General features: G+C 40.0%; 1 protein-coding gene across 1 annotated transcript in view; it reads right to left on the reverse strand.

The window, feature by feature from the left end:
- The window catches only part of Zyg11b (zyg-11 family member B, cell cycle regulator), a 68413-nt gene that overhangs the window by 47570 nt on the left and 9861 nt on the right, over nt 1-10982 (reverse strand). Inside the window, exon 2 of the mRNA XM_008828425.3 lies at nt 2866-3031. Within this exon, the coding sequence (XP_008826647.1) occupies nt 2866-3031 (166 nt within the window). The remainder of the gene's footprint in view (nt 1-2865; nt 3032-10982) is intronic.

Here is a 10982-nt window from a genome sequence, read left to right on the forward strand (position 1 = left end):
ATAAAATATATTAAAAAGTTTTTAAGTTAAAATTTGATTTATAAGACTAATTTCTGTTGTGGTAGTGGTTTTTTTTTTCTTCTTCTCTTCCCACTCTGGGCCTTTAAAAAGCATTATTCATTTTGTGTTCATGTGCCATGGCATATATATGGAAGTCAGAGGACAATTTGCCAGTTAGTTCTTCTGCCATGTGTGTCCTGAGATCAAACACATTGTCAGGTTTGGTGGCAGGCACCTTTATATGCTGAGCAATCTGACTGGCCCTCTTATGGGTTTTTTTGTTTGTTTGTTTGTTTGTTTGTTTTGTCTTTTGAGACAGGGTCTCCCTGAAGTCCAGCTGGCCTGGAACTCACTATGTAGACCAGGCTGGCCTTGAACTCACAGAGATCTGCCTGTTGCCCAGCACTATTATGTTTTTTGAGAGTCTCTCAAAAAGCACAGGTTGGCTTAGAACTCACTACATAGCAAAAGACAATCTTGAATGTCTGATCTTTCTGCCTCCACCTTCCAAGTGCTGGGATTACAGGTATATACCAACATGCTTAACTAAAACTAATTTTGTTTTGAGACTGGATCTCATCTAGTCTAGACTAGACTCAAACTCACTATGTAGCAAAAATGATCTTCACCTCCTGATCCTTTTGCTCTGGCCTCCCAAGTGCCGTTGGCACATTACATATATGTGCCACTATACTTGGCTTTTATTTTTTTAATTTATTTATTGGGCAAGTGTGCATGCCACATACAAGTGTAGAGATCAGAGGATAACTTCTGGGACTCAGTTTTCTCCTTCTATCCTGTGGGTCTCCAAGACTAAAGTCATCAGACTTGGTGGCAAGTACCTTTAACCACTAACCCATCTCACTGGCCCAATACACCTAGCTTTTTAAAATGAATTTTTCAATTGGATATGCTGAGCATAATCACCAAGATTAGAAAGAAATGTTGGTATTAGCATAATCTCTTTAAGTTGCTATGTTGCTTTATAGTCAACATAACTTTAATATACAGTACTACTGATATTTACTCTAGTTCCCATGGCAGAATGGAACTTGAGCAATTCAGTGAAAACTAAGGAGTGTAGAGGTCTTCCTTCCTAAATTATACCAAAATGACTCAATGATATCCAACTTTTCCTACTTCTTTGCAATGCATTATTTGCACTCATATCTAACACTTGCCTTTTTCTTTCTTTTTTTAACATTTTATATGTGGTTTGTGTGTGCAGGTGCACATGCAGAGGCCAAAGGTTGTCATCAAGTATCCTCCTCTATTGTTCTTTATCTTCTTCCCTTGAGACAAGGTCTCACTGAACCTGGAGCTTGTGGGTTTTTTCGGCCATGCTAGTGGCAACAAGCCCCAGGCTTTCTCTTGTCCCCATCTCCCATGGGTGGCCATGCCAAGCTTGTGTAGCAAGTGCTTTACCCACTGAGCTAACAACCTGCAACCCCCCCATAGTACTTTTCATATGTATACACATAAAGTCACAGCAAAACTTTAAGCAATTATTTGGTTTCTAAAAGCAGGGATAGCTCAAATGTAGGTGAAGGAAGGCTGTATGGCACAGTGGGAAGGGTATACATCTATAGAGGCAGACACAAATGAGCCTAGACTCCATTTACAAGTACTATGACCTTCAGCAAGTTACCTCTCTGAAAGTCAGTTTCAATATTTATATGTAAATGGGGACAATATATTAGTGGGGATAATAACAGCTATCTTATGGAATTCTTTAGTAAATTCCACGAAAATATATGTAAAATGCCTGGCAGATAACAAGTAATCAACAAATGATAACAATTATTATTCCTAGTTACTCATTTTATTTTAATAGCTGTGAACAAACCGTATTCCCTACTTGTAAGAATTTCCAAATCCTAAAGAAATACAGGTATGCCGGGTATGGTGGTGCACACCTTTAACCCAGCACTCGGGAGGCAGAGGCAGGAGGATCTCTAAGAGTTCAAGACCAGCCTATCTACATAGTGAGTTCCAAGTCAGCTGGGGCTACAGGGAGACCTTGTCTCAAAAAGAAAGAAATATAGGTATATCTCACAGATATTACTTTCCCAGTTTGTTTTCAGGATTTGTTTTACAGCTGGGGATGTAGCTCCATTGTCTAACATGCACAAAGGTGTCAGTTTGATTCCCAGAGCCACATGAACCAGGTATGATGGTGAGCTTACCATAAGAGCAACTTGGAGGTAGAAGCAGGAGGTTCAGGAGTTCAAGGTCATCCTCAGTGACATAATAAGTTTGAGGTTAGCCTGGGACACATGAGACTGTCTCAAAAAAACAACTGTTTTAGAAAACATGTTAAATTATCTGTAATTTCCCTATTTTAAAGGTCAAAAGCAAAAACTACTTTTCCCATAATAGTGATGATTATTCTACCACTGTCAAGAGAGGAAGTAAGGCTGACTGACTTCTAATGGATATATTGTAGTTAGAGAAGTTCTTTGTGACACAAGCATGGCTTTTGAAAGGAAAAAGAAAAAAGGTTTGCCTAAATTAGAAAAGAAAAAAAATGTTTACCTTAAATTAGTAAGAGGCAGAACAGATAAAAATAAATGAACTCCTTTTCCTAGAATCAGGCTCATCTGGCTTTTTCTCCTGTTTCTAACGGACCAAAGCAGCACTTCAAATTCTAATGCCCACCTTTAGTCTCAGCATTCAAGAGGCAAAGGCAAGCAGATCTCTTTGAGATCAAAGCCAATCTGTTCTACATAGTGAGTTCTGGGCCAGCTGGGCTATGGGAGGCCCTGTCTCTCAACCCCCTCCCCCCCAAAAAACAAAAATCAAACAAACACCACAAATTTTAATGCCAATTAATATACTTTGTTTCTTCCATCTTCTCTTATTTACCATGAAATGCCATAGTCTGAAGCAGCCGATCAGCCACCTCCTGTGGAAATACCCCAGGTTCCTGCAGACATAGTGTTCCATCTTGTCTTGCTGAACAGAACTTCTCAAGGTTGGTAGTCAGGAAACTCAAGCAGATATCAAGTAAGGAATAGGGAGATGCCTCCTCCTTGGAGCCCAGGAAGGAACATAAAGAGAAAACAAAACAAAACAAAAAAAATGGAACAATTTAGTTCCCAGAAAAACAGAAGAAAACATTCATTTACTCACTCAATGAGACAGACAGATATAAGAGAACAGAGCTGCTGAACCAGCATCTCCACAGTCTTAAGCACTATAACAGAAGACATATTGGCACTATATAACAAGATAGGAAAGGTCAGGGAAGACCTCAGAGGAATGGCAGATTCATCTTCCTATGTTATCGCTAATGATATTCCCTACTGCAGTCTTTATGGGCTCCCACTGTCCTAAAATTCTTTTTTAAATTATTTACTTTTTTATTTCATTTTATGAGTGTATTTCCTGCAAGTGTGTGACTGTACCAGTGTCACGCAATGCCTGTGGAGGTCAGAAGAGGGTATCGGATCCCCTGGAACTGGAGTAATAGATGATTGTTAGCCTCCATGTGGGTGCTGGCATTCAAACCCAGGTGTTCTGCAAGAGCAGCCAGCACTCTTAACTGCTAAGCCATCTCTCCAGTCCCAAAATTTTATTTTTATTTTATGTGTGTGAGTGTATTGCCTGAATGTATGTAAGTGCACCCATGTTGTGCAGTGCCTACAGAGGTCAGAAGGGTAACTGGATCCCCTGGAACTGGAGTTATGACAGTTGTAAGCCACCATGTGGGTGCTAGGAATCGAACCTGAGTCCTCTGCAAGAGCAGTCAGTGCTCTTAACCACTGAGCCATCTCTCTAGTTCCCTAATTTACTTTTCAATTTAATTTCCCACAAAATTCTCACTCAAACTTGATATAATTTATTTATATGAAGTAATTTAGCCGGGCGTGGTGGGCAGAGGCAGGCAGATCTCTGTGAGTTCAAGGCCAGCCTGGTCTACATAGTGAGTTCCAGGACAGCTGGTGCTACAGGGAGACCCTGTCTCAAAAAGACAAAAAAACTTGACAAGTATGGTGGCTCACTCCTGTAGACCCAGCACTTGGGAAGCTGAGACAAGGAAAACTGCCCACAAGGCCAGTATGGGTTCTATAGTGAGCCTGTTTCAAAAACCAAAATAAAGAATTTGGGGCCAAGATGTTGGTATATACCTGTAATTCCATAATATAGGAGGCAGAGGCAGGAAGATCAAGAGTTCAAGATCATCCAGGGCTATATAGCAAGTTTGGAGGCCATCCTGGGCTACATGAAAGCCTGTTGGTTTTTTTGTTTGTTTGTTTTCTCTTTCTTTGAGTTTTTGTTTGTTTGTTTTTTGAGACAGCTTCATGTCTCTTAGGCTGGCCTCAAACTTAAGAGTCATGGCTAACTTTAAATTCCTGATCTTCCTCCCTCCATCTCCCAAGTGCTAGAATTACAGGTGTGTATCACTATTCTGGGTTAAAAAAATAAAGTTTAATCTAATTCTAGTCTGAGAAATGAAAAATTTAGAATAAAGCATAAGGGTTTTAATTACAGAAATAAACACTGTAAATGTCCCCAACAACATAGTTAGCCATCTATTGGGTACTTTCATATTTAACTGGGTTGTGTAACCTGAATAAGCTTTGTTTCCAAGAATGAACCATTATTTCATTATTCCTCACTTTTTAAATTTTTTAAAATCTTACTTATTTTGTACCTGTGTGTAACGTGTGTGAATACAGTGTACACATGAATAGAGGTCAAAGGACAACTTTAAGGAAACATCTGATAAAAACTAATAAAACTGCCTTAATTCTTCAGTGGCAAACCTTGTGAACCTCTGAATCTTTGAGTAATAAGGTTTATGCTTTGGTTAAGTGCAAAAAAAAAAAAAAACCCTTTAGTGATGACACTGGTAGCAATGACTTACAGACTTAAATAAGGTATACTCAGTTCCTTTAGTTCACTTGTTACTCACAAGAACCTTATGAAGAAAAAGGGGAAAGTGTCATAGTGACCTCTGGCTGTCAACTTGACACACCTGAAAAGAAGAAACCTCAGCTGAGGAACTCCCTCCATCTGACTGGCCTGTCAACATGTCAATGAGGCATTTTCTTGATTGCTTGATTGATATAGGAAGGCCCAGTTCACTGTAGGCAGTGGCATCCCTGGACAGGTGGACCCAGCAACATAAGAAAGCTTGCTAAGCCAGCTAGCCCAGTAAGCCAGTGAGCAGTGTTCCTCCATGGTCTCTACTTCAGTTCCTGCCTCAAGCTCCTACCGTGGCTTCCCCTGATGGTGGACTGTAACATCTAAGATGTAATAAACCCTTTCCTCCCCAAGTTGCTTTTGGTCAATGTTTTATCACAGCAACAGAGAAGCAAACTAGGACAGAAATTACTAAAAATTTCTTCTTACAGATAACAAAGCTATGGCATAAAAAAAAAGTGACCTCCATAGAGGTATCAGGGTTGGTCAGTAAGAAGTACAACTCAACTTGAATTGTACTGACACCATATGAAGCTAATTACCTAGTTTTTCTGACCTTAGCTGTATGTCATTTATAGAACAGAGAGAGCATTAATACTTATGGTGCTGCAGTCAGATGCAGTGAGCTGTATTTGACTCCCCAGTATGATGTGTAGCATAGCAGTCAGTAACTATTTCTTTCTCATTTAGTAGCCATCTTCTTGCACAGCAGTATCAATTCAAATCTCAGACATGTAAGACAGCAGGTCCGTATTTGTAGTTTCTCAAGACAGACTTTTCCTGTCCAGAGTCTATGTTATGACCAAAAACCTTTTGTGCCTCCTGTTCTAGTTTCACTTCTGTTGCTGTGATAAAATACCCTGATAAAAAAGCAATTTAGGGGGCTGGAGAGATGGCTCGGTGGTTAAGAACATTGGTTGCTCTTGCAGAAGACCCAGGTTCGAATCCCAGCACCCACATGGCAGCTAACAACTGTCCATAACTCCAGTCCCAGGGATCCACAGCCTCTTCTGACCATAGGCATTGCACAACACAAGTGCACTTACCTACATGCAGGCAATACATGCATACACATAAATTTAAAAAAAAAGCAATTTAGGGAGAAAGGATTTATTTTAGCTCACAATTTCAGATTACAGTCCATCAGAGTAGGGAAGTCAAGGTGGCAGGAACTTAAAATAGCTCATCACATCATATCCACATCTGAGATTAATTATGATCAAATCCCTCTACTCTGTCCCTCCTCAATGACAATCATTTTACAGATGAGGATGGCCAATAAACCACTGTCAAGGACACAGATGACATCATCTCCAAGAGCCAAGAGATGAACATTTTGAATTCCCGCACATTGTTACTGGACAGCTGGGGCTCATACCCAGGTCTTGTTCAAGCTACACTAATGCTCTATCATTAAGCTACACCCTCAGCTGATTTTCTTTAAAAGAAATCTCTACTCTCCGGAAACTCCTAGATGCCAAATTAAAAAGCAGGTAAAGCAAATTTTCTGCATGCATCACTTCAAAACCTAGTCAATAGGGCAAGCGACTGTGGGCAAGGAGGTAGCGTTCTATCTAAAAGACCAAAGTGTCCAATGGTAAATAAATCCCCTCCCCACTTCCTTCTTAGATCATGCAATAAAGCTATTCTAAGAAACAAGAAATATTGGGCATGGTGGTGCACATCTTTAATCCCAGCACTTGGGAGGCAGAGGCAGGTGGATCGCTGTTAAGTTCAAGGCCAGTCTGGTCTACAAAGTGAGTTCCAGGTTGGCTGGGGCTATAGGGAGACTGTCTCAAAAAAGACTAAAAAAATAAAATAAAATAGATCAGTCATCAGTGAGCATATGTGCAGATCATATAATTTGTTAATTGAAAGAGATACTTTAGAATTATTCCTCTCTTAGCTATAAAAGCATGAGTTTTGAAATATAAAACAGTAAGCAGAGGCATGGGTTTTAAAAATGTAAAGAGTGGTGCTGGGCTTCCAGGCTTTGTGGGAACTACAGAAAATTAATATTTCAGTTTCCTTATCTGAAAAGTTGAAGCTAAACCTCTATTTTGAAATAAGGAATAGATGAGAGTAAGGAATAGATGATATATGTGTGAAATCTACCTTTAAAATACTAAAGAAAGAAAACAATAGGTGCTAGAGAGCTGGCTCAACAGTTAAGAGCACTGGCTGCTCCTGCAGAGGACCTGGGTTCAGCTCCCAGCACCCACATGGCAGCTAACAACTGTTCTTAACTCCAGTTCAAAGGATCTGACGCCCTCTTTTGGCCTCCATAGATATTGCAAATGGTTACACTTACATGCAGGCAAAACTCTCATACATATAAAAAAATTAAAATAAATTTATTTAAAATAAAACTAAAAAATACTAAAGTAAACGGCACAATGACACAAACCTATAGTCCCAACATCAGGGAGGCAGAGGCAGGAGACTGTTAAATTCGAGGCCAGCCTGGGCAACCTAGTGGGTTCAAGGCCAGTAGAAGCTACATAGTTGGATTTGGTTCCTAGCACAGCAAAAATAAATAAATAAATAAAATAAAAATATCACAATTCTGAGGCTGAGGACAGAGTTTAGTGACTAAGCAGCACTTGCCTAGTATTTGCAAGGCCCTGGATTTGACCCTAAGCACTGCAAAAAATCAGAGAGAAAAAAAAAAAAGCTTTTACAACATTACTAGCAAATATGAACATCAGTGAAATAAAGGTTCGTGGTATGATCTTTATTGTGTAATACACTCTTAGAGGGTAAAAAGTCAAGTTCACACAAAATTTAAACATAAAAGCAGCTTCCCAGATCCCACAGTATTATAGCTAACACAGCATTTAGTCTTTATAATGCTCACCTTCAATTTGCTAGAATCTTTCTATTCTTTCTTTAAGAAATATAAGGACAGCCAGGCCTGGTAGTATACAGGTAGTATATACCAGTAATCTCAGCATTTTGGAGGTGGAGGAGGATTAGAGTTCAAAATCAGTCTGGGCTACATGAAACTGTATCCCATAAAACCAAGAATAATTTTTTTGTTTTGTTTTGAGACAGGATCTCCCTGTATTCCCAGCTGGCACAGAACTCCCTATGTAGACCAGACTAGCCTCAATCTCACAGAAATCTACCTGCCTCTCTCTCTCAAGTGCTGGGATTTAGGGTTCCATGCCCAGCTAGAATAATTATTTTTAAATGGCGGCATAAAGACATAAAATGACTGTCCAAAGCGGTACCATTCAAGAGGTTCACTTCAGTGCAGGAGTTCAATGCCAGCCTGGGCAACATAGCAAGACCCTGTCTTTAAGGAAAGGAAGCAAGACTAGAGAGCCAGCTTAAGGGTTAAGAACACTTGCTGCTCTCGCAGAGAACTGAAGTTCAGTTTCCAGCACCCACATGAGGGTTTTACAATTGCCTGTCATGCCAACTCTAGGGGATCTGGCATGATCTTCTGACCTCCATAGAGACCCACTCTGTGTGCGTGTGTGTGTGTGTGTGTACACACAATAGGTCTCTATGGAGGCCGGACACACACACGCACGCGCACACACACACAGACAAATAAAAAAAAAAAACTAAAGAAAGGAACAGGGAGCAGGGAAGGGTGGAGGAGAAATAAGGAGAAAAAAGAGAATATAACATTAAATGGGTTTTAAAAGGCTGGAGAACTCAGAAAAAACGTTTACAGTCAGGGATGTTGGTGCATACCTGTAATCCCAGCATTTAGGAGGTAGAGGCAAGAGGATCAGTAGTTCAAAGTCATCTTCAGCTACACAGTAAGTTGAGGCTAGCCTGGGCTTCACGAGATCCCATTTATCCCTCCCCCTCCCCCAAGAAAAGATCTACATAGAGTAGAACCAAAGATAGACTAAAAGAAAAACGAAGTATCTTCATGTAGAATTAACTGAAAACACATTTTTATTAATTACTCCTCTCAATTCACTATCAACTGGTTCCTTACTTTTAGAGTTTAAACATTCTATTTTCTGAAGGGACAAGTGATTTGCAAGTATCTATACAAAGCAATTTTGCTTTGCAATTCTTCTAGGCTTTTTCTCCAACTCTTCCTGTTAAACAGAACATTTATCCGAGGTCGAAGGACTACCAGGTTGGAGGCTGGAGAGATGGCCAAGTGGTTGCGTGCACCAGCTCTTGCAGAGAACTCAGGTTAGGTTCCCGCACTCAAGTGGCAGCTAACAATCATCCTTGATTCCAGTTCCAGGGGATCTGATGCCCTCTTCTGGCCTCTACAGGCATTGCACACATGGGTGTAGTTACATGCAGGCAAAACACTCATACACATAAAATAAAAATGAAGTAATTTTTAAAGTACTACTAGACTAGCAAGAGAAAGTATCTCATCTTTCTTTTGTTTTTTTGAGACAGGGTCTCACTATGTAGCCCTGGCTGGCCTAGAACTCCCTATGTAGAATAGGTTGGTCTCCAAATCATAGTGATCAGCCTACCTCTGCCTCCTAAGTGCTAGGACACATGCCCAGCTGATGTAACTTTTAAAAAAAAATTATGTGTATGTGGGGTGCATGTACACGAGTACAGGTGCCCAAGAAGGCCAAAAGTATGGGATCACCTGGGAGTTAGAGATATGGTTGTAAGCCTCCTAACCTGGGTGCTAGGAACCAAACTCAGGTCTTCTGCAAAAGCAGCACAAACTCTTAACTGCTGGGTTATCTCTCCAGCCCCCTGATCTAAAATTTCTTATCCATCAAACATCCCCCGATAAGGGTATTCAACTTTCTTTTGCTTTTTCGCAATTCACATTTCAGGGAACATCACTTTATATAATCCTCTACAAAATGTATGAATTTGTTTACTGACTATTCACTAAGTTATCTTAAATACTAGGTGTTTACCACACCAAGTCAAAAAACACATTATCGTACCTACTCTCAAACAGTTCACAACCTGGAAAGGCAGTCGGATTCATTAACAATAATGCCAACATAAAATAAATGCTACAATGTGGGAAAGGAGCAAAAGCCAAGGCAACTGAGCGCTTCATGATGGAAGTATGCCGTAAGGGGACACCTGACAGTTTAATAGTCAAAAGTGAGAACAACATTCTAGACAAAAGAACAGAGTAAGTTTTGTAAGTAAAACTTAGAAGCAGAAAAATGAGCATTATATATGCTCAGTATTACCGAGCATAAAATGCAATGTCTTTTCACAACAAACAAGAAACAAGACTTTGAAGTAGTAGAGAAGATTAGATCATGAGGATCCAGGTTTACTACAGAAAATACTTTTATCCAATGACTCTTTGCTGAGTCCTACTATGTGGGAGCATCAACTACAAAAAGTCACACATCTGTGTAATCCTACTGCTGTCCATTTGTACAGGGGACATTCCAACTTGTGCAATACAATGTGTGGTTGCAACAATTCTGTAAAACTAAGCTCAGGACCTACACTGCAGGTTCTGCAATGATTACAAGGAGTCTGCAGATTCACATGTATGCTCTACTATAATCCCAGCACTTGGGAGGCAGTAGCAGAGGCAGAGGCAGGAGGATCAGGAGTTAAGGTTATTCTTGGCTACATACAGAGTTCAAGGCCAGCATGGGCTATGTCAGACCTGTCTCAAATACAAATGAACAAAAAGAGGGGTAATGAGATAGCTTAACAGTTAAAAACACTGCCTGTGCAAGCCTGATGATCTGAATTGTACCCTGGGAACCCACACAAAGGCTGAGAGAACTGACTCCATAAAGTTGTCCTCTAACCTCCACATGCATGTTGTAGCACATGTACCACATGTATACCATAATAAATGAAATAATTTTTAAAAAATGTGGTTCATATATACGATGGAGTTTTACTCAGCAGTAAAGAGATCTGAATTGTACCCTGGGAACCCACACAAAGGCTGAGAGAACTGACTCCATAAAGTTGTCCTCTAACCTCCACATGCATGTTGTAGCACATGTACCACATGTATACCATAATAAATGAAATAATTTTTAAAAAATGTGGTTCATATATACGATGGAGTTTTACTCAGCAGTAAAGAAAGATGAAATCATGAAATTTTCAGGTAA

The sequence above is a fragment of the Nannospalax galili genome, unplaced genomic scaffold (assembly GCF_000622305.1).
Source record: "Nannospalax galili isolate Female #2095 unplaced genomic scaffold, S.galili_v1.0 scaffold713, whole genome shotgun sequence".
NCBI lineage: Eukaryota > Metazoa > Chordata > Mammalia > Rodentia > Spalacidae > Nannospalax > Nannospalax galili.